This window comes from Ovis aries, chromosome 7 (genome assembly GCF_016772045.2).
Source record: "Ovis aries strain OAR_USU_Benz2616 breed Rambouillet chromosome 7, ARS-UI_Ramb_v3.0, whole genome shotgun sequence".
NCBI lineage: Eukaryota > Metazoa > Chordata > Mammalia > Artiodactyla > Bovidae > Ovis > Ovis aries.
Genome location: NC_056060.1, coordinates 34490107 through 34513205, shown reverse-complemented (window position 1 = coordinate 34513205; position 23099 = coordinate 34490107). Strand labels below are relative to the sequence as shown.

The 23099-nt window shown below is 45.8% G+C and overlaps 2 protein-coding genes across 20 annotated transcripts in view; one reads left to right on the top strand and one right to left on the bottom strand.

Annotated features, from left to right (window-relative positions):
* Window positions 1–1127: 1127 nt before the first annotated feature.
* Window positions 1128–16094, top strand: RMDN3 (regulator of microtubule dynamics 3). Of its 17 annotated transcripts, none has more exons than XM_012181209.4 (13): window positions 1128–1170; window positions 1561–1754; window positions 3649–3838; window positions 4254–4397; window positions 8398–8680; window positions 9574–9676; window positions 12604–12664; window positions 13899–13974; window positions 14138–14215; window positions 14445–14543; window positions 14818–14871; window positions 15004–15084; window positions 15386–16094. In XM_012181209.4, exons 2-13 carry the CDS (start codon window positions 1568–1570, stop codon window positions 15437–15439), a joined length of 1410 nt encoding a protein of 469 aa, XP_012036599.1. In that variant the 5' UTR covers window positions 1128–1170; window positions 1561–1567; the 3' UTR covers window positions 15440–16094. The 17 variants fall into 17 exon arrangements, with proteins under 17 accessions (XP_012036599.1, XP_060275038.1, XP_060275037.1 ...); XM_060419055.1 differs by having other exon boundaries at window positions 1128–1188; XM_060419054.1 differs by having other exon boundaries at window positions 1128–1237.
* The window catches only part of RAD51 (RAD51 recombinase), a 40689-nt gene continuing 29086 nt past the window's right edge, over window positions 11497–23099 (bottom strand). For all 3 annotated transcript variants that reach the window (XM_042252290.2, XM_004010447.6, XM_027971690.3), the window contains exons 7-10: window positions 18912–19025; window positions 18431–18560; window positions 18095–18216; window positions 11497–17626 (exon numbers count right to left, since the gene is read on the bottom strand). In XM_042252290.2, the coding sequence (XP_042108224.1) occupies window positions 17503–17626; window positions 18095–18216; window positions 18431–18560; window positions 18912–19025 (490 nt within the window). In that variant the 3' untranslated portion in view covers window positions 11497–17502. The remainder of the gene's footprint in view (window positions 17627–18094; window positions 18217–18430; window positions 18561–18911; window positions 19026–23099) is intronic.

The following is a 23099-nucleotide window of genomic DNA, read 5'->3' as shown; positions in this document are numbered from 1 at the left end:
GTACAGGTCACAGGTGGTAGAAAAAAATGATTAAAATCTGAAATGCTATCAACCAATTTAAGCAATCAGAGATCAACCCAAGTTTCAGCCTCATACAAACATTTAAAATGTTATCATTAGAGGAATGAATTTAATGAATTTAATTTTCATTCTGGATATTAAAAACAGTTTTTATAAGCCTGTCCCTGTTTAATGTTACAATGACAATTTAAGGTTTAAGATTTTTTTTTAAATGATGGGGTGTGCATCTACAGTGTAAGTTTTCCAGATGTCAATTGGCAGAAGCTGGCCCTGGGGACTCAGGGCCTGTTGTGGATAACCAACAACTTACCTGTTTTAACTTGATTTGCCAAAGGCACTATTGTGTTGAGCTTAGTAAATGATTTGAGTAAAAATATGTAAACAAATGAGCTGAAATCAAATAAAGTCTGAGTTTTGACCGAGGGTTAAGGAAAGGTGGAGAAGGGTGGCGTTTTCCAGGTAGGGATTCAAGACAGAAAGAGCAGTAGTGGAAAAGGTAGAAACATTGAGTATGCGGAGCATATTCCGGGAACACTAAGTAATTTGGTGTGATTGAGGGGAAATGGAACCTCAGCTGTAACCTGGTGTGATTGGAGGGAAATGGAACCTCAGCTGGCCAGACCATAGAGTTACTGCTCTGAGCATCCACTCCAGGGAGTCTCTGAGCTTTCCCCCGTTTGTCCGTGCTAAGTCGCTCAGTCGTGTCCGATTCTGTGCGACACTATGAGCTGTAGCCTGCCAGGCTCCTCTGTCCATAGCATTCTTCAGGCAAGAATACTGGAGTGGATTGCCATGCCCTCCTCCAGGGGATCTTCCTGACCCAGGGATCGAACCCGCGTCTCTTACATCTCCTGCATTAGCAGGCAGGTTTTTTTATAACACTAGCGGCACCAGCTGGGAAGCCCAGTCCACCTTTTCTCGGCTTCTAACCTATTCTCGGTTCGCCTTTCCAGATCTCTGCTGGCTCCGCCCCTCTGGTAGGGCCTGTGGCCACGCCCCTAAAAAAAAAACCTGGCCACGAGGTGGAGTCTCAAAGGTCTGCTCACCCCCGCCTTCTTATAGGCGCGCGAGGCTGCTAGTTGGCACCGTTTGATGACGTCACGGTCATTGACAGAGAAGCCGCGGCCTTCGCCACAGAAGCTAGCGGGAGTAAGAGTCTGAGTTGAGGTCCAGACAGGCTGGGGCGCCTTCAGAGGGCTCGGCGGGAAGGCCAGGGGTTTGTAGCCAGGGCGGCGGGTTTGTGATCTGCAGTGTCGTGAGGCTGGGGGAGGAGTTTGGAAGCCCATCGACCTGACTCCGGCATCAGGGTTAGGGGGCGTGTTGGAGGGGAGGCTGCGAAGGGCCGGGTGGGCGGCGTGGTTGTCAGGCCTGGGGGCTAGCAGAAACCTTAAGGTCGGGACTAGGGTGGGTGGCGAATGCTCGGGGTCTGGGCAGGGAGATTATCTTCAAGGGTTCGGCTTTGGCGATGGGTGCACCACGCTCACGAATCCCTCTCCCTTCCTTCGCCCGCTTGCTCCTGGTGGCTCACGCGGACGGCAGGTGTAGCATGTCTGGTCTGGGGACCTTCGGTGGCACCCGCGCCGGGCTAGGACTGTTGCTGGGCACCGCCGCGGGCCTTGGATTCCTGTGTGCCCTTTACAGCCAGCGGTGGAAACGGACCCAGCGGCGCGGTCAGAGCCAGAGTCGGTCCAACTCTCTGGACTACACGCAGACTTCAGAGCCTGGACGCCAAGGTAGGAGCGAGGCTATTGAGGCCTCAGTGACTGTTGAGGGGTGGGCTTGGGGTCGGGGCTGCTTGTAGCAGAACCTGCGGGACAGGACAACAGAGGAAAAATTAGGGGGGGGGGGTGCGGGGCCCGAGAGTTTCAAGTTTGGGGAAAGTTTATCGAAAAGGAAAAGCAGTCTTCCTCTTCTGTCGTCTTTTTCCTGTAATCCCAGGAAAGTATATAGTGGAAAGGCTTAGCTTTCACTTTTAGTTCTGGCCGCAGAAGTGCTGTGTATGTATTAAAGTTACTTGCTTAGTGTGGTTGAGGTGTTTAATAAGTAGAGGAAAGGTCCAAAAGAAAGTAAAAAGAGAATAGTCTTGGAGGAATTGAAATTTTTTGAGGCTTATGTATTAAGTTAGGTTAACATTAACATTCGAAGACACCTTGGAGACTATATAGTTCAAGTTGTTGTTGTTTTTTTTTTTTTAATCCTTATGAGTAAGTTGAGATTGAAAAAACTTGTGTAACTTTCCCGAGGCTGTCACAGAGCAAGTAAGTGGCAGGATTGGCCCTGGTCACCTGGTCCTGTGGACTTCCCGCATGGGGCCAGGAGCAGCACTTACTGCAGTTGAAGCTGAATATGGCTGGGAGCCAGCCACAAATGGTTAGTACTTTCAGTTTTGGAAAACTTGAATGTTAACCCATTAGAGCAAAGCATCTAGGGCTCGTCCAGACCACTCCCCTCATGTGTGTGTGATAGAAGAGCATTCAAGTCATCTCGCCTCATGTTCATTGGGAACACGTTTCCTCTGATGACCAAATGCCAGATGGTTGGGAAAAGTTAGTCTTTGAAGAGTTTTAAGAGTTTTCACCTTAGCTTGCAATTGTTTGTCAGCATTTTTAAGCTGGTAGGAACATAGCGCTGCAAGTGGTGCTTGCCCTTCCTTTCTTTTCCTTGTATTTTATTTGTTGGTTTATAATTTCTTAGCTGTAGTCTTTCTTATACTGAGGTTGGGAGGTGGTAGCCACATTCCCAGGGATCTTTCTTGCTTTACATACTGGAACATTGTTGGGTCTGTACAGTAATCCAGGCTTTATTGTTACTAGATTTCCTTTGACAGCTTTGTGCTTGCTTGGACTGTGGGTCCTGCCTTTCTGGTTTCTTTCCTGTTTTTACATTTCCCAGGCCGCTTGTCCTAGGTATCAGTTTTCTAGCATTTTAGAATTTACTTAGAGCTCAATTCAGGGCTTGGCGATGATGTGTTTTCCCAGTGGGGTTTGGGTGGGTTTTTCCCGGTGTACCTTTTCTCTCAGTAACTGCCCGTTTACCTTGCCACTCTCTGATAATACTAAATGAAGCTCTTGAGGGGAAAGAGTGTTCTTTGTTATTCTTTGTGAAGTGCAAGATCAGAATTTGAGTGAGCTCAGTTTCAGTTTTGCTGTGTGGTAAGTATTGACTGCCTGGGATTTGGGCAGCAGGGCAGCTACCCTGCCTTCTAGATATCGTGCTCTTGCGAGCATTCTACATTATCTGCCAAGGTGTATGTGCTCATGAAGGGCCCTGGGTACAAGGTTTTTGAAACAGAGGGCTCTTGTGGACATTTTGTTTTGTTTTTCCTTTGGCCATGCTTGCAAGATCTTAGTCCCCCAGCCAGGGATTGAACCTGGACCCTTGGTAGTGAAAGCACAGAGTCTTAGCCACTAAACCACCAGAGAATTCCCTGGAGAGCTCTCATTTAAAGATTGGGACCTTGATTTTTTTTTCCCCTGGTTTGTTACCTGGGACTTGTGAATATCTGAGCCTCAAAGATCTTTGTAAATTGAACTCCAGTGAGAAGTAAGAGTTCTTGAGTTCTGGGTGCAGGATCTTCTCGTCCCTCTAGCCCGTGGGCATCGCTGTCTCCTGTCCTCTGTCCTCCAGTCAGGCTGTTGCGGGCAGTTCCGGGTGAGGCTGGCGATGCTGCAGTGCTGCCAAGCCTTCCACGAGGACAGGAAGTGGTACTGGACCGCCTGGAGTTCGTGCTGACCAGCCTGGTGGCGCTGCGGCGGGAGGTAGAGGAGCTGAGGAGCAGCCTGCAGGGGCTTGCTGGGCAGATTGTAGGGGAGGTCCGGTGAGTATTGCAGCCTTCCTTCCTGCCTTGGCCCCTGCGCCCTAGCTTTTCCCTGCCCCGACAGCTTTCTCAGCCTTTGCTGTCTGTTTGTAAGGACACAGCCGGTTTTCTGGCTTCTCACCTCACTGGCAGGGAAGCCGTGTGCTTGATTCCTTGCCTTGCCTGAGTTCTTGCTGCCTTTGGGCCCTCGGGGTCTGTTGCAGCAGCTGAAATACTTTGTCCTGTTTAACCTGGTCTGCTCTGTAGGCTGGGTCCCGCCAGCTGCCCATCTTGCTCTCCTGAGGGCAGAGACCCCAGAGTTTCTCTGCTTTGGGCCCTTTAATGAGCAGCAGTAGTAAGAGGCTCCCTCATGGTGAGGGGAAAGGCAGGCTGGAAGGGCCTAATGGCACACTCTGGGAAGGAGCTTACTTTTCAGATCGCATATGGAAGAGAACCAGAAAGTGGCTCGGCGGCGAAGGTTCCCATTTGCCCGGGAGAGGAGTGACTCTACCGGCTCCAGCTCTGTCTACTTCACGGCCGCCTCGGGAGCCACGTTCACGGATGCTGAGAGTGAAGGCGGGTGAGTCATCTCTCCTGGAGACAGCTGTGGCTTCAGCCAGGTTACATTGTGTAAAAGTAATGTTTAGAATGAAAAATTCATACCAAGCTGCTGTAAATAATTTTTAGAACAAGGTAAGGATATAAACAAATGAAATACAAAACAGTTGAAATAAAAGCCATCTACCACATGTCATGCTGACAGATGGAAGTGTTTAACAGCAGCTAAGTGTTTGCATCTGTTGTTTTTCTCAGAGTAGGTTTGCTTTTTACCTAGTTATTAGACCCTTTATTTTTGTTTTATTGTAACATTAGTTGGGTGGTTTCCTGTTATCAGGAGGACTTTGTAAGCTTTCCCTGCCTTGGGAAGTTCTCTTCCCATGGGGAGATCCGCTTGTGTGCCCTCGCCCTCTTCACAGGGGGGCGGTGACTCACCTGAGTAACTGGTGGGCCAGCAGGTCTGGCCATAGGCCTTACTGTGAGACAGGGCTGCAGGCAGGAGTCTGGTGGAACACCCAGGTTGGTCAGGCTGAGGGCTTTTTGGTTTTAAACCACTGGTGCCATTTTGAAACTTGTGTCCCACGGATGGAGTCTGAATGAACATCTGTGTGGAGTGCTGTTAACAGCAGCATCTGCCCTTGTCTGCTTTCAGGCCCAGTCATCCAGGTGGCCCATGTGAGGTCTAGAGGCTGGTCTCTCCTTGTGGCCTTTGCTGACCTTTTTTCCCCTTCAAGGAAGAGGCTGGTGAAGTGAGCACTCAGGCCTGTCCTGTCAGGGCAGAATGACTGGTGTAGCTACAAACGTGCACATGGAAATGAGAAGCTAAACCAGTCTTTCATGATGATCTTTGCAGCATGCCCCTCTTCAGCTAAAACACTCATAATATTAACCAGTTTATTCCTCTTTGTGACAGACATGGTAGAAAGCACTTCAGAGGTATTTCCTCAGTCTCACAAAGGAGAGAGGGGAGCATCTCTAAGCAACCCAAGGAAGCCAGTTACTTGACATTTGAACTTTGAGTGTGGAACATAAGGACAGGTCACAGCTCTGCCCAAGACTAGGATAATGGAACTCAGAGCCCTTCATGATGATTTTAAGAAATTGTACAAGCTTCTGGGGGCAGCACGAGCCAGAGTGATCAACCAGGGAAGTTTATGGGTGCTTCATAGCTTGGGGTGCTCACTGGGGCTACCAAAGCCATACAGGGCCGGACAGGGCTGCCAGCGGCCTGTAGCAGCTGGAGAGAAAGGGTGGCTTCCTTAACAGCAGCTCTAGCAGGCTCAGCCTTGTGACCGACCCTGTGGCACGTGGGAGCCGATGGCCGTGCATCGTGTAAGACTGCTTTAGCCGGCTGCGGTCTGGAGCGGTGGCCGTGGTGAATCATTCATCTGGTCCTGGTCAAGAGAGAGGAGACCAAGCCTTGGGGATGGCTTTAAACGTGTGGGCCCTGGGGAAGGAGAGCTTCTTTGAGGGATGAAAGAGAAAGACTATTTGATGGGCAGTTCTGCTCCACTGAAAGCTGTGTTCTCGCTTTCTTCCAAATAAAACAGCTCCCAGGGCATCAGCTGAATGTGCCAGAGTCCAAATCACTGGGTGGGTTGGTGAGCTTGTTCCCAGAGCCCTGTTCCAAACGCAGCTTTACTTCCCTCCTTGCAAAACCCAACTCGCCCTAATACCAGCTCTCCTGGCAAACCTGCCCAGGCATTCCAGCCAGGAGCCACTGCTTGCAGCCTCATTGCCACTCCTCCTCGGGCTTTCGCTTATCACCTCGTTCCTCTTGGTCTTATCTTCCTCACCACTGTGGGGTCAGGGCCCAGGCCTGCTTGTCTTTGCCTCAGCTCAGCACCTCCTATGGGGCTTAGCAGTTGGAGGAAAGAAATGTAATTGCTGGGAGGGCTGTGTGTCTAAGAGTCCTTGATCCCTGACCAGGGGGCTCTCCTCAAGGAGCAGAGTTGGCCTCCTTGCCTCAAGGGTGCCTGCAGTCCTTGCTCCACAGTGGGAACAGTGTGTCTAGCCTGAGTGCACAGGACCAAAGGACCTTTTCAGAGGTCTGTACTCATCTCAAAAGTTGCCGGGCATGTTGAACAAAAGGGCCACCCTTTTCCTCTGGTGGATTTCACCAGCAGCTGGGTGTGTGGTCCAAGAAGTGTGGGAGAATGCTGCGGCACCAGCTCTCACTGGGTGGCAGCAAGGTCTCCCGACCTTTTCCTTGCCCATGTGAGCTCCCCGGCCTTTAGGGCCCAGGGGGATCACAGCACTGAAGGACCTTTCTCCTGGCTCCGTTCCCTGGAGACTGCACTCAGGCAGGATGAGAGAGGGGTCTCTCCCCATGTGCCGAGGCAGCCTTCAGCTGAGCTGGGAATGAGTGGGGTCTCCTCCTCTTTTTGTAACGTGAAGTGATGAGGCTCAAGCTTGCACCCCCCAAAATCCATTTACTCCTTTTGCCTCTGGGCCTGGTTGGGCTGAGTAGGGGCACTGGTAGCCACTGATTTCACTTTCTGGATGGGGCAGGTTATTGTCTAAGCCTAGGAGCCTAGGAGAGTTTCTCTAGGCTGCCCCTGCGTGGTCTTGCTCACCACCATCCAGGATGGTTGTGAAATCTGATACTTCTTTTCCTTGTCCCTTTAATTTCTAAAGATTTTACTGCAAATTGCTTGAGGGGGGAGATACTTATAGAACCTTTTTAAAAAGCAAGGTTAGGAAGGTTTTAAATACTTTACAATTTCTTGTAGTAGATGTTTCTGAAGCCCCGTTGCTAAATGCATCTGAAAGCTCTTCTATAAAGAAATGGGACGGATGGATTGGACCCCAGGTCTGCTTACTCACTTGCTCCCTTGTCCTCTCTGGCTTTCCAGATAAGGAGGACAGCGCTTGGGCTGCAGTAGTCAGCCCCCCTGACCTTAGGCTATCTTGTTGTGACTTTGTTTGTGTCTCTCCTTCAGGTCTGATTTGCTCCAGCCACAGGGATCCTACCTCTCTTTAATTTCAGGACGGAGGAAGGCTTATCCTTAAGTGACTCAAGGATCTTCCCTGTGTTTTGGAACCTGCTAGCTCAGACAGAACCTGCTTTTCCTTCACTCAGCCTGGGGCTCTTTGGTGTCTGGTTGTGACCCCCTGGAAGCCTTATCTTCTGCTCTGCTCAGATTTTGTCTGACTCAGTTGGCAGTTGGGGAAAACAGTATCATTAGCTGCTGGTGGAGGCAAAGATCCAAGAGAAACAGTGGATGCAATCAGAGTAGGGCTCCCCAGGAGACACCTGGATGGCAGCCCCACAGACTGCTTCCTAAGGGATTTTTTGCATCTTCTGCCTTTCTTGCTTCCAGCTGCAGCCCTCCCCTGCTCCCCCAACCAGTTCCCAAGGTTTCCAAGGGCTACTCCTGTTGTGGTTGAGGTTTGGTTACTGACTTGGGACAGAGGTATACATTGAACTGACAAAGAAAATATGTATATCTGTGGCCACCCACTGCCACAGAGGCTGGCATCCACCCATGTTAGTTCTGGCAGGTGCGTTTGGCTGATAAAGCAAAAGTGATTGACAAACCCTTCCCCTCGTGAGCCATCGAGCTCCACCTACATCTTAAGGTTTCTATCTTAAACTTTTATTACTTTACTTAAAAGAATATATGCTCCCTAAAGCAATCCCATCTAATACTAAAATATAGGGGGGATATTAATTCCTCTGCCCTGAGAGGTCTACTGACATTTTGTTGATACCTTTCTAGGCTTTCTCTGTTTTCTGGCAGACGTGGTGGTAGCTAAGCAGGGGATTCTCATATCAGCCTCTGACTGTCACAAGGCTCCGAGTTGGTGACTCTTCCCCTCCCAGATCATTTTCCCATGGTTCCCTAGGAAGCATTCTCTCAAGACTTGAGTTCCCCCTCAGTGAGGGGCATGGCTCACGGTCAGTGCTGATGGCCGCAGCGCCGTGGAGAGCCCCTCTTTGTGGAGGAGGCTAGACCCCTGGTGATCTGAGGTTAAGTAATCCCCTCCCTTGACCTTGTCACTTTGTTTCCCCACCACAGTTACACAACAGCCAATGCTGAGTCTGACTATGAGCGGGACTCTGAAAGGGAGAGTGATGGTGAAGATGAAGTGAGCTGCGAGACAGTGAAGATGGGCAGAAAGGACTCCTTGGACCTGGAGGTGGAGGTGGCTTTGGGTCCGGAGCCTGAAGCCCTGGAGGCCGGAGGCTCCCCTAGCCAGGAAGATGTGCTGCCGCTCCTGCAGCAGGCAGACGAGCTGCACCAGGGCAGTGAGCAGGGCAAGCGGGAGGGCTTCCAGCTGCTGCTCAACAACAAGCTGGCGGTGAGGCTCGTCTACCTTCCTTGCCCCTGCTCACGCCCACGAAGTCAATGACCCTGCCAGGTGACACAGGAAGGGAAATGAGGGTGACATGGCGAGTTTCTGCATCTACCCTCAGGGTCGTACACCCTTTTCCAGGGAGGCCAAGTGCTGCCCCTCAGGGCCTGTGTACTCCCTGCCCCAGCGCTTCCTCCCCCACCACCCCCGGGTAGTTGGCTCTGGCAGGGCAACTGCAAGAGCTCCTCTCAGCATAGGGAGAAATGTGGAAAGAACTGGAACTTTTCCCTTTGATTTCCCTGAGGCAGACCCACAGCTGCTTGCCCTATTTGAAGTTTTCATCACCAGTGACAAGTGTGTGGGTCACTTAATCACAATTCCCTTCTCAAGTTCACTGCCAGAATTTATGCGGAAAGACTGAAGGCAGGAGAAGGGGACGACAGGATGAGATGGTTTGGTTCGGTGGCATCACTGACTTGATGGACATGAGTTTGAGTAGGCTCCGGGAGTTGGTGATGGACAGGGAAGCCTGGCGTGCTGCAGTCCACGGGGTCGCAGAGTTGGACGCGACTGAGCAATTGAAGTGAACTGAGCTATAAATGCCCTCAGTTAGCATTTCCCTTTTCCTGGGCCTTTCCACACGCTCTTGCTGTGACTCATTACATGTTGGAGTTGGCCTTCCCTCCTCACAGCATTGGAAGGCTGGGATGCCCCCACTCTGTGGGTTGTGCAGTCTACTGACTAGAGATAATGTCACCAGCTAACTGCAGGTGAGAGGCCACGTGGATGGCCTGATATGTGTTTACGACACACTCAAAGGTAGGGTGTGGGGAGGAGGTCAGGGCTCCAGTTCTCTGCAGCTGAGAGAAGGGGCCCTCATCCCTCTCTTTCGGTTGCAGCATGGAAGCCGGCAGGACTTTCTCTGGCGCCTGGCCCGGGCCTACAGTGACATGTGTGAGCTTGCCGAGGAGGCGAGTGAGAAGAGGTCCTATGCCCTAAGTGGTAAGTGCTGACAGCCTCCTGGTGCAACTGACTGATTCTGGGGTTGGAGCCAGCCCAGCGGCTTGGGGCCCAGGGGACCCACCAAGACGTAGGCTATCAGGGCAGCTGGGGCTCAGGTACTCACCAGGGACAGACTGGCTCCTGGAGACCCATTTCCTCCTGGAGACACAGAGCAGGCTCTGCTTTTCTGCACAGCATGGGGCTTGAGTCGCACAGGCTATGTGACTGTAGTACAGCTGGCCTTGAACATCAGTGATTTGAGCCGCGCAAGCACGTGCACAGTCCATGGTTGCTTGGGCCTGAGGATTTGTTGCTAAGTTGTGTCTGACTGCAACTCCATGGACTGTAGCCTGCCAGGCTCCTGTCCATGGGATTTCCCAGGCAAGAACACTGGAGTTGCAGTGTTCTCCAGGAGATCTTTCCGACCCAGGGATTGAACCCTTGTCTCCGGCACTGGCAGGCAGATTCTCTACTGGTGAGCCAGAGGGCTGGATTTTTGACTGGGCAGAGGGCCAGTAACCCTTGCATTGTTCAGGGTCAATTGTAGTTGTTTTAGTAGCACTATTCTTTGTCCTGATTCTTTAACTACAAAGGGCAAAACCTTTCTTAATCTGAGGAGGGTTTTTTTGCTGTTTAAGAATCTAGTTTCAGTTACGGAGCCTGTGGGGCAGGTGTTTGTAATGAGTGGAGTATGTTTGGTGAGTGCCAGGAAGGAGTAGTTTGGGGGAATACCACTAGCCTACAAGTCCCTGGGGTCTACTTAGCCAACTCTGTTGTCAAAAATCTGTTCCCGGGGCCATGTAGGGTGCATCTAACTTGTGCCAGGTTCATAGCCTGTCCTCTACTGTCGTGAAGAGTTTAAAGAGACTGGTTTTACGGGTAAGATGATGTGTCCTGCCTAGCTACACACTCTGAGTCAGGCACCATCAGTGGACTTCCACATCTCCTGGTTCAGTTATCTAATTAACTGAACTATCTGCCTCCCCACTTTTATAAGTACAGCCTCACAGACATTGAATTTTTGATAATGTAGAGTCTGACAGTACCTCAAGGTCATTATTCTATAAACTGTTGTAGAATTCTGCCAATACAGAAAAGTCAGTTGAGCTGAATGTTTGATCTTCAGAAAAATCCCTGGAAGTTGTAACTGAAGGTGCTTAATTACTATCTGTTTCTTTTCAAAAGTTTCTGCTACCTCTTCTGGGTTTCAGGTGAGGATTCTGACCAGCATTTGGGGCTGGTGTCTGGACCCTTGGGGGCAACAACCACCTTTCCTTTTGATCATTTCTTAGTACTAACAGCCAATGTGAACCCTGGAGATGGAGCAGTGGTTAGAGAAGCAGCTATGCCCACACTGGTCTGGCTCCCTGTAGCACCCCCAGACAAATCTTCCTTCTGGAGGTCAGGGGACTATGGAGAGACTTTGAAGGCTCTTCTCTCTGATTCCAGCTTTTTAGGACCATTGTTGGATCTAAATTTCATTTTGTGTTGCCTCTAGAAGCTGGACCATCAGGAGGCTGCAGGAACTGGTTGCCTCATTCTTCACCGTTATTTCCCTAGTGAGTGAGTGCTTTGAAGCAGGCAGTGAAGTCCCCTAAAAGACAGCGTCCCTCAGTGGTAGAGCCATATGGTTCTGCTTGGATAGGGGAATTGTAGGGTTCTCAACTGTTCTTTTTAAATGTATTTGTTGCACATACAAAATTATACCACGATTACTATCACTTATACACAAGGAAACATTTCAGATTAGCCAGCCCATCACCTCAACACATTACTTATGTTCCATTCTATGTTCCCTTTCAAGCCCTCACCATTGAAAATTTCTTTTTATTATTTCAAATTTTTATTATATAGTTGACTTAACAGTGTTTCAGAGGTATAGCAAAGTTATTCAGTTATACAGATATACTTTGCAGATTCTTTTCCATTATAGGTTATTACAAGATACTCAGTATAATTCTATGTGCTACACAGTAAGTCCTTTGTTTATCTATTTAATATATAGTAGCTCATATCTGTTAATCTCGAATTCCAAATTTATCCCTCCCCTTTGGTAACTAGTTTGTTTTCTGAGTCTGTTTTGTAAATAAGTTCATTTGTATCTTTTTTTTTTTGCATTAAAAAATATATATATTTCACACATAAGTGATGTATGATATTTCTGTCTTCACGTAGTATGATCTCTAGGTCTGTCCATGTTGCTAAAAATGGCATTATTTCATTCTCTTTTATGGAAGCCCTCTTGATTCTAATCAGATGTCCCATTTTGCAGTGTTGTTTTCTCCAGTGTGTAGATGTAATGGTTTTCATCTAGAGGGCTCCAGCTCCTTAATGTTCTAGGGGACCCTTGTCAAGAGCCTGCATGTGTTTAGGCCTTGATTTCTGTTAGTTTTGGTGTCTGGAAAACTTGGGTAAGGACTACATGAAAGTCATCCTTGGTCAGACGCCAGGGCATTTGGCTCTAGTGAGGCGTTCTGGCCCAGAGCCATGGTTACTGTTCCTAGATGATGGTCCTCTTGAGAATTTGATCAAAGCTGTGGACCCTAAGAAAATGGACATACACCTAATATTTCAGTGGGATTTCATGGACACCCTAAGGCCTGTCCACAGACCCCAAATCAAAAACTCTCCAGGTAATGATCTACTAGGGAAACTGTGATTGCTTTTGAGTCCTTTTGTATTTGCAATGCTCTGAGCACGTCAGGTGGGTGTTGTATAACTGGGACAGCTGATGACAGAGATAGGGAAAGCAAGGCAAAGCGGAAGTTATCCTTGAAAAGCTATTTGCAGCTCTTCACTGTGCTCAAGTGCATAACTATTTATAAGTCCTGCTTGGGTGGGAACTGTGAGAGCTAGAGCAGTCCATCCTCCCACAGCCTGGAAGGGTCATGGGAGCCCGAGTCAACTCTGGATCGCCTGTCTTACAGGAAAAGAAGAAGCCGAGGTTGCTCTGGAGAAGGGGAATGAGAATGCGGAGTGTCATCAGTGGTAATAACACCCTGCAGGGCCCCAGAAAGAGCCAGCATGGGTTAGAGTGGAGCAGAGCCCTTTCTTTTCTCTGTGTGGCCAAACAGGCATTTGCCAGAGGCACCAGGAGAGGAAGCTCTGGCCTTTATTTTCTTATGTCCCATCCTTCCCCAAGCCAGGGACCCAGGGGAGTTTCCTTGGGGAAGTGCCTTGGAGTGAGACAAGGGAGAGTAGTACAGCTTCCTATTGAAACTTGGAGAAATGAGTAGCTTTGTTATAAGTCATCCCTGGCTTCAACCTTGAGGCTCCTGGCTCCTCAGGGAGGTTGGGACGTTGGCAGTGCCCCTCTGCCATACAAGCTCTTCATTCCCCTGGCTGCGATCCCTGGCTGCTGGTGGGCTTTGGCTTCTTTGCTTTGCTAGCATGAGGAAACATAGATGTGAGCTCACCCCCAGGAAGTTTGGCAGTCAGTATTAGTCCACAAAAGCATCAGTCCTGTTTGTGATCTCATGTGGGCAAAGTCCTGCCACCTTGGGTGGGTCAGGGCCAGCCTGTGGCCTGGAGGCCTGGTTCTAGCACCTCGGTTTTAGTCCAGGTGTTCCTTTTCCACCTCCCTGTTGCTTTCTGTAACTCTGCCCTCAGATTGTGCGCTGGAGAGGCCTTGTTTCCCCATCTGTTGCTGAAACTTTGCAGTGCCTCTTTTTAGATGCCAGGTCACTGTTTCTTAGACCTTTGTTTTTGAAGACAGAAAATGGGAAGCTAGATGGCTTTGTCCCCCTGGGAGGATGTGGAGAAGAGGGCTGAAATCGGAGGCCTTTTCTTCCTCTGCTTCTGTTGGTAATTCTAGAATATACCCTTCCCAAACAGCTTCCCAGTGACGCACCAGTATGCTTGCCAGGCTAAGCAGACATAGTGTATTCACATTTCTTACACACTGATGCTGACTTTTAGAGGCCTGCTTAAGTTTTTATGACAGCTATGGCTATACTGATCATGAGGGGACATTTGGATTGAGACCTTGTCTAAATTTTAAGTATAAAAGAGCCTATCTTTTTTGTACCCAGTGTACTTTGGGGAACTGTGAACCTACCACTGTATCTGCTAAAGAATATGAATTGGGACCATAGGTCTGTGAAAAGAGGAATTATGTACAGATGAAGTATTGGGCAGTGCCATCGGCCATGGGTGGGAAGCCCCTTCCTGGCAGGGATGGTCCTCAGTCCTGTGCCTGAGCCTGCCGCTGCTTCCCCCCTAGGTATGCAGTGCTTTGTGGTCAGCTGGCTGAGCATGAGGGCATCCAGAGGCGCATCCAGAGTGGCTTTAGCTTCAAGGTGAGAAAGGCTTCTCTTCCTTCCCTGGTGCTGGTCTAGTGCAGGTGACCTGCTCCAGCCTAGCTCTTTGCAAAGGTGTTCCTACCCTATAGCTCTGTGACTTGCCTTTCTTCCCTTAGTAACTCTGCTTTCTGATGTTAACTTGTTTATATTTCCACTCTAGGAACATGTGGACAAAGCCATTGCTCTCAAGCCAGAAAACCCCATGGCTCACTTTCTCCTCGGCAGGTGGTGCTACCAGGTGAGCTAGATTTCAGGGCTTGACACAAGGGCCCCTCCTGAGACACTGATCACCTTGCAGGGAAGATCAGGGTCCTCAACATGGTCTGGCTTGTGTCACTGCCTCCAAACAGTCATGGTAGTGGTGATTAGATGCAGTCCTATTTGGCTCCTTTTTCTCTCAGTAAAGAATATTCATTGTTCTTAAAGATACTTAAGTTTTTAGTTACACCTTGATCTTTTGATGGCAGGTCTCTCACCTGAGCTGGCTAGAAAAAAAAACCGCGACAGCCTTGAGTGAAAGCCCCCTTGGTGCTACTGTGCAGGATGCCCTCTCAAGCTTCCTAAAGGTATCAGGGAGGGAAGGGAAGGGTGGACAGCAGCCAGAAAGGCCAGGGTGACCTTGTTTTCCCTAAGGACATTAGTATATTGGGAGGGGTTTCTGGTAGAGGGCAGTTTTATGTGTGCCCATTCTGTGGAAGATTAGAAACCACTGGAAGGGCTTATTAAAAAAAAATGTAGACTCACTGAATCAATCTCCAGGTTGGATACTGGAACTCTAATAAACTTTAGCCTGACTTGGATTTCGGAACCTCTTACTGAAATGCATTCTCTGTTCTCTAGGCTGAAGAACTACAGCCAGGATTTTCCAAAGCAGGAAGGATATATATTTGTAAGGTAAACTCATCTGCCAGTTTCAACATAGATGAAATATATGCATGTTGCCATTTTTTCTTGAAAGCATACACTCATTCCCTTCTAGTCTTCTGGTGGTATTTCTCCGAGGTTTTCACTGTTGTCTCTTCTCAGTGCTACAAAGAACTAGGGAAAAACCCTGAAGCTAAACAGTGGATGAAGCTGGCCCTGGAGCTGCCAAATGTCACTAAAGAGGTAATACTTAAGAGCTTTTCAAACACAGGGTCCTTTCACTGAGTCATCACGGGACTTTTCAGGAAAGAATATATTCCCGTGGTTCCTATTTCCCTCCAAAAGAGAGCTGCACTTTGCATGTGGGCTTGTTCATATACATCTCACCTGGGGAGGAGACAGTTCGTAGGTTCCAGGTTGTCCTGGGAAGGTGGGAAAAAGACTGGTAATAGCAAGGAAGCAAAGGGCCCATTCCCAGGTACCCATGGTTTAGGAAATGTTGGCTTGGATTTAAAGTCCTAGTCTTATTCTCTTGTCTTCCTAGGATTCAGCTTTCCAGAAGGACCTGGAAGAATTGGAAGTAATTTTAGCAGAATAATCACATTTCAATGGGCTTCATGATTCGAGGAAGGAAAAAAATTAAGTCTTTTCCCCTTAGGTCCTGCTTAGATCAGGAAACTGAGCAAGACTGCTTAAGGGCGTCTGACTGCTGCTTGCTACAATTCCCCAATTTCTTCCTACTGGTTAATTTATTCTAATCCCTTACCTAATCTGAAATTGGGGAAGTACTTGAGACCTGGGTTTCTATTACTTTTTCCATAAAGTGAGTTCTCAAAAAATCAAGACTAGTATACACCTGCCCTAGGGTAGAGTGTGGATAAAACACTGAAGGCTGCTTTTCAACTGCTGCTGAGGTGGATGAACTCCAAAGAGCTATAGGAACAAAACAGAATGTGTACGCTCTAATCTTTTTCACTGATTAATATTCAGAACCAAAGTGTATAGTCCTAAGATCACACACCCCAACCTACCAGGGCGGAAGATCGGGGAGTCCATGGGTATTGCCTCTGCTCAGTCTATCATGTGGATCGTAACTGTACTCCTGGGCTGAGGGCTGGACCACCTGACTTCCAGAGTCCTGGCAGCTTTTGAAATAGCACTGCATAAGGCTTAGGACTGAAAATGATGATCTGAAGAGTTGCCTGGAATATATTTTGGTACAAACTTGAAATAAATCCAAAATTTAAACTTAACTAGAAGTGATTATAATTCCCTTTCTATGTTTGTTTTCATCTCCTTTTTCTTTCTTGGGACTTAAATAATTGTTTCCTACTGTGAGGCTATTGCAGACAAGTAGAAAAATAGTACCAAATAGTTTAGAATAAGCTCTTTGGTTAAAAATTGAGACAAGTTTTTAGGTCAAGGTCACTTAAAGTACTTTATAGGTCTAAAAGATTGAGATGCTTTCATATAAGAACCAAGCTTTCATTCCAGAGTCTGTCACTGGGTTTATTACATCATTCCAGGTTTGTTTTGTGATGGAAAAAAATGGAAGAAGACTTAGGAGGCACTCTGGTCTATAGTCAGGGAACAACTGTTTTAAAACAAAGTTGCATTAAATTTTGTCCTCCTATCTCCTTACATATAGTAGGCTCAAAAGAGGCAACAGCCGAGATTTGCACGGCCTCTCCACCCAGTTCTAGCCAAGAGGCCCTCTGAAAGTGGAAGAGTTGCTTAAAGCTCATGCTGAGGAGAAGTGAAGGGGAAGGAGTATCTCAAAGCCCTAAAAAGCAGAATAATCTGGGCAAGTACCAGATTTATACAGTACAAACCTTAATAGAAACAAAGGCCACAGGAATGCTATGGAGTAGCTATCTTGCTATATTTTCTATGAGTTTAAAGGAGAATAAAGGGAATCACCTGAAGGTGGGACTTCCCCTTTACATTTTCAGTTTTAAAGTAATAGAAACTGATCATTCCTTCCCAGAGCCAAAACAGTATTATGCAGGCCCTGTGTTGAAATATTCACCTTGTATCAGAATAACTCCTATAAACAGCACATTCCCTACAAATAACTACTTTATTAGTAGCCCCACGTTGAATCTACTTAAAGAGCTTCTGAAATGAGTATCTTGAATTGCTCTTAATATTAAAACAAAATTCTTACATAAGCTAATTCAGACATACAAACTTAAGAAACCTGCTTCTGATTTAACAGTTTTACTGATGGAGGGAAAAGAACCTGTGAGGTGACCCACTCCATTTGCTACATAGCTCAGGTATTTTTTCCCGACATTAAGACAGAGAAGTCCGGTCTCTCCAGCTTTAGTTAGTTCTCTTGGAGACCTAAGAGTCGCCAACGGCAGGTAGTTCTGAGTCAACCCCAAGGGACTATGATGTCAAAGGTATTTCACACCTACACCCCAAACCAAAGAATTCACATAAAGATTAATATACTCCAGAAGGAATAAACACTTCAGGTCAGCTTGTGACTACTGACCTGTCTCGTGTTTACACCGTAAGAAAAGCTGATATAATAGCTGTTTTCCTGAAAGCCTTTTTCTGCAGTCACGATAGGAAGAAGCCTGTGAAAAACTCCAGGGAGCATTCCTTTCCGTTAGTCTGCAGCGCTTACGGTTTATGACAGGAAAAAACAGCAATTCAGTCTTTGGCATCTCCCACTCCATCTGCATTGATGGCAAACATAGCTTCAGCTTCAGGAAGACAAGGAGAGTCATAGATTTTGCAGATTCTGGTTTCCCCTCTTCCTTTTCTCAGGTACAGTCTGCGGCAAAGACACAGACCAAAGCACCAAGATTATTATAATTAAAAAATTCTATTCCTGATCTATTTATGGTAGATCTAAAAGGGTTTTAGACTTATATGCTTCCCAGAAGGATTTTAGGGGATCTTTCTGTATTCCTTAGGGCACTTCTAATCCAGAGAAATCCATTTCTACTCACCCCCTGCCCCCAGTGGATTTCCTATATTGAAACCTTTTTTTAAAAAATGATTAGACATTATTAATTCTTCAAATGTATTCTTCCACACTTGAGCTTTTAATTTCCTTTGTTAACTAAAAGCAAACATTTGTTTTAACCAGAGCGTGACAATTAGGTTGAGCAAAGGCTCCTGTGTCTAATTATGGACTAGCGGCTTTAACAAGGTTTAAATGGAAATGTTATTTTCATGTCTACCGCACAGTCATATTAATATGACATTCCACAGTGAAGCACCTATCCCGTCACTTTACCTTGTTGTTGAGGCGTGAGCAATGATATTTCCTCCAATAGGTTTTTTAGGATCTGCAGCAAACATGGCTGCTCCATCCACTTGGGCTACCACCTGGTTGGTGATTACCACTGCTACACCAAACTGACAGGGAAAGGATAAATGTCATTTTTTGTGGTCAGACATTCCAAGAACCTTACTGCTGCCACTCCATCCCCCACAAAGCAATGAATGACTAAAGTCTCTATATCTAACTGATATCTTGATACCAGACTCCAGTATTCTGGCCTCCTGGCAAGGCTACTAGAATTCATAGCTCCTGAAATTAGGCATTCTCTGTCCCTACCACAAAACTTACCTCATCAGCAAGTCGCAAAAGCATCCGCAGAAACCTGGCCAAGTGCATCTGCCTGGCTGAAAGCTCACCTCGACCCGAATAGTCCGTTCTGTAGAGGGCAGTGGCACTGTCTACAATTAGCAGTGCATACCTACAGGGAACACAGAGAATCTGAAGCCTGTTTCTAGATGCCTGTGTCAGATTTTGCTCCCTTTCCCCCTACCCTAACATTTTATATTTATGGCTACATTTATTTATTTATTTAAACAATATGCACTTGAGTTATCCTATAACAAAATTTCCAACAAGTTCAGGTGAATTATAGTTTCATATTTTAACAGTGACTTGACCTAAATCACAAAGCAAGGGTGTCAAACTAGGAACTAAAACTTGAATCTCCCCATTTCTAATTCAAGCTACTATCAAATTTGCCACAGCCTGTACAAGATTCAAGCCAAGGGCTCTGGGAAAACATGTTCAGTATCTTCTACTGCCCACATACCTGGACTCTACCATCATGGCCGATGCCTGGTAAAGGAGCTGGGTCTGGTGGTCTGTGTTGAACCCTCGGGCATATGCTACATTATCCAGGACATCACTGCCAGAGAGGCCATATCTAGAAGAGAGAACATTTTGAGGCTGCATACAAAACTAAGGCAATGAAATTACCTGAATGGATAGGTAAGAACTGACAGTAAGAAGCCTAAAGAATATAATTCCATTTCTATTAGGAAGCCCAGGGAAACTACAGAGAAAGAGGTAACAGCAACTGTGTTAGAGTAATCTACCCGGCAGGACTTCAGAATAAATCAAGCTATTCTTTGAGGACTCCTGAACTAGAATGAGAAATTTCCAAATATAAGGAAACAATCAATGTTCTCCTGGAAAAACAAAAGGCAGCCTGACAGATTTAGGACTGAAACAAAAACAATAACTCAAAGATCAATTAAACAAAATCATATAAACTGTTGTATAGGAATAAAACCTCCTAAACTCAAAAAACTAAGGACTCTAAACTGTAAGAGTCCTATACTTAAGAGAAATAAGTATACTCCATCTGTTCTCCCCTTTTTCTTGCTAGTAACAAGTTGACAGTCATAGAATCTGTGACATGGATCTAGTATGGTTAAATAAGTAATACCTTAATTCATCTTATATTTCAATCATGATTTTTCACCTTTGCATTAAAAAATACCTTTCTTAGAACAATTTATATTTTCTCACCTTTGTAACTGCTACCTAAGACATAAAGACTCAAGATAGTCTATTTTTTAAAATGTTTAAAAATTTTTTTTTACTTTACAATACTGTATTGGTTTTGCCATACATCAACATGAATCCACCACGGGTGTACATAAGTTCCCACTCTTGAACCCCCCTGCCACCTCCCTCCCCATACCATCCCTCTGGGTTATCCCAGTGCACCAGCCCCAAGCATCCTGTATCCTGCATCGAACCTAGACTGGCGATTCGTTTCTTATATGATATTATACATGTTTAGACAACTTGTTGTTCAGTTCAGTTCAGTTGCTCAGTCGTGTCTGACTCTGCGACTCCATGAATCGCAGCACGCCAGGCCTCCCTGTCCATCACCATCTCCCGGAGTTCACTCAGACTCACGTCCATCGAGTCGGTGATGCCATCCAGCCATCTCATCCTCTGTCATCCCCTTTTCCTCCTGCCCCCAATCCCTCCCAGCATCAGAGTCTTTTCCAATGATTCAACTCTTTGCATGAGGTGGCCAAAGTACTAGAGTTTCAGCTTTAGCATCATTCCTTCCAAAGAACACCCAGGACTGATCTCCTTCAGAATGGACTGGTTGGATCTCCTTGCAGTCCAAGGGACTCTCAAGAGTCTTCTCCAACACCACAGTTCAAAAGCATCAATTCTTTGGCACTCAGCTTTCTTCACAGTCCAACTCTCACATCCATACATGACCACTGGAAAAACCATAGCCTGGACTAGACTGATCTTTGTTGGCAAAGTAATATCTCTGCTTTTTAATGTGCTGTCTAAGTTGGTCATAACTTTCCTTCCAAGGAGTAAGCGTCTTTTAATTTCATGGCTGCAATCACCCTCTGCTGTGATTTTGGAGCCTCCCAAAAATGAAGGCTGACACTGTTTCCCCATCTATCTCCCATGAAGTGATATGACCAGATGCCACGATCTTCGTTTTCTGAATGTTGAGCTTTAAGCCAACTTTTTCACTCTCCTCTTTTACTTTCATCAAGAGGCTTTTTAGTTCCTCTTCACTTTCTGCCATAAGGGTGGTGTTATCTGCATATCTGAGGTTATTGATATTTCTCCCGGCAATCTTGATTCCAGCTTGTGTTTCTTCCAGCCCAGCATTTCTCATGATGTACTCTGCATATAAGTTAAGTAAGCAGGGTGACAATATACAGCCTTGATGTACTCCTTTTCCTATCTGGAACCAGCCTGTTGTTCTATGTCCAGTTCTAACTGTTGCTTCCTGACCTGCATATAGGTTTCTCAAGAGGCAGGTCAGGTGGTCTAGTATTCCCATCTCTTTCAGAATTTTCCACAAGTTTATTATGATCCACACAGCCAAAGGCTTTGGCATAGTCAACTTGTCATTAAATGTATCTTAATAGGATCTCATTTCTTCAAAAGTGGTTTGATTTATTCATCTATCAAGACTCAGCTAAATGCCAGTACTTTTATAAAAGCTTGCCTGCATCTCTTGAATAGATGTGATTCCCCTTCTTCTGCACTTAGAGAAAACTTGATTTAGGCCTTTTTATGGCACTTGTGAGGAGCTACCTGCCATTCTTTTACTAGACTAAAAATTCCTTGAGGGAAAAGACTATGCCTTTCCAACTAGCACATTTTTTTTTATACCTAGTAAATTCTGAATAAACATTGTTGAATACGAAGTTTTTAACCATAATTCAAACAAAAAGAGAATCATATGTCATCACTTTAACTCAAGTAATATTTTCAGATTAAGGTTACCTAAAATCATTATAGTTCAAAAGTATAATACTCCCTTATGTAACAGTTCAAAAAATAGTCTTAGAAATAAAATCTATGTGCTATAATTTCTTGAGATCCAGAAGTTTCTATGCTTAAGAGTTTATCTTTTAAGAGAAGCAATCTATTCTATGTAAAGATTCTGATCATTACAAAAACATATACTATGTCAAACCTACTCTTCTGAGACTTACCTTTAGTAGTTTTCCTCTCTGTTTTCCTACTCAAAAGAATAGAAAAACAAAAGAATGTTCTAGCACTTGAAATAACCCTGCAATAAGATGAGCCTCAGTATCAGGAGATCCCACTTCACCCAACTGAATTTTCTACATCTTACAATGGATTCATCATATTTAGCAAACCCAGTCTTTGCACTTTCCTGGACAGTTCACCAGTTATTCTTTGCCATTATCAATACAAAAGGAAGTTTAGCTGTGTTTTGTTTTTTAAAGTGGATTGATGACGATAAATTTGTTGAGTCTAGGCATGGAGACAAGAAAATGAAGTGAAGACAGGTTTACCTTAGGATCATGACCAAATGGGGATGAGAAGATAAAATTTCCTGTATTTATGTCATAACTATAAGATAGAAGAAAGAATGACGAGACCTAATTACTACATAAACCTTCCAGTTTTGCCTCAAGAAACATTGATATAATCTACTATCAGGAATGGAGACTGCCTTCTGCTGTCAGAATACAGATATTACTGGAAAAACAGAGTCATCCTGGCCTTTCTTTCAGCAGAGTTCATAAAGATGATTATGGGGATCTCTGTGCTTATATTCTTGAAGTAGTAGAGAATTTTCAGTTCCTACAACTTGGAAAAAGCTGGCTGGAAATCTGTATTACTAATCACTAGGGAAATACAAGTCAAAACCACAATGAGTTTATCACCTGACACCTGTCAGAATAGCTATTCTCCAAAAGAAAATAAATGCTGCCAAGGATGTGGAGAAAAGTGAACCCTCATGCACTGCTCGTGGGAATATAAATTTGTACAGTCACTATGGAGAATAGTGTGGCGGTTCGTCAGGAAACTAAATTATCATATGATCTAGTAATTTCACTGCTGCGTATATATCTAAAGAAAAAAGACATTCAAAAAGATGTATGCATCCTAATGTTCACAGCATTATTTACAACAGCCAAGATAAGGAAGCAACCTAACCTGCCAACAACAGAGGAATGGGTCAAGATGTGGTATATATATTCAATAGAATGTATCTCAGCCATAACAAGGAATGAAATCTTGTCATTTGTAACAACATGGATAGACCTGGAGGGCATTATGCTTAGTGAAATAAGTCAGACAAAGAAAGACAAATACTGTATGTTATCACTTATATGTGGGACTTAATGTAGCCAATATTTTCTAATAACTTTAAATGGAATATAATCTATAAAAACATTAAATCAGTATGTTATACACCTGAAACTAATATAATATTGTAAATCAACTACATGTGGGACTTCTCTGGAGGTCCAGTGGTTAAGAATCCACCTTCCAATGCAGGGCACACAAGTTCAATCCCCGGTTGAAGAACTAAGATCCCACATGCGGCAGGGCTACTGTGCCCCTGTGCCACAACCGAGACCAGCTGCAGGGACTTCTGGTCGTCCAGTGGCTAAGACTCCGATCTCTCAATGTGCGGGGCTTGGGTTTGATCCCTTGAGATTCAGTCTAGATTTAGTCAGGG

Excerpts from the sequence above, each read along its gene's own strand:
- RMDN3 (XM_060419046.1), top strand. The coding sequence starts at position 1,568 with ATGTCTGGTCTGGGGACCTTCGGTGGCACCCGCGCCGGGCTAGGACTG. Across the intron at positions 1,755-3,648 it reads TTCAGAGCCTGGACGCCAAG|TCAGGCTGTTGCGGGCAGTT; the intron begins GTAGGAGCGAGG and ends TCTGTCCTCCAG. Across the intron at positions 15,085-15,385 it reads TGCCAAATGTCACTAAAGAG|GATTCAGCTTTCCAGAAGGA; the intron begins GTAATACTTAAG and ends TTGTCTTCCTAG.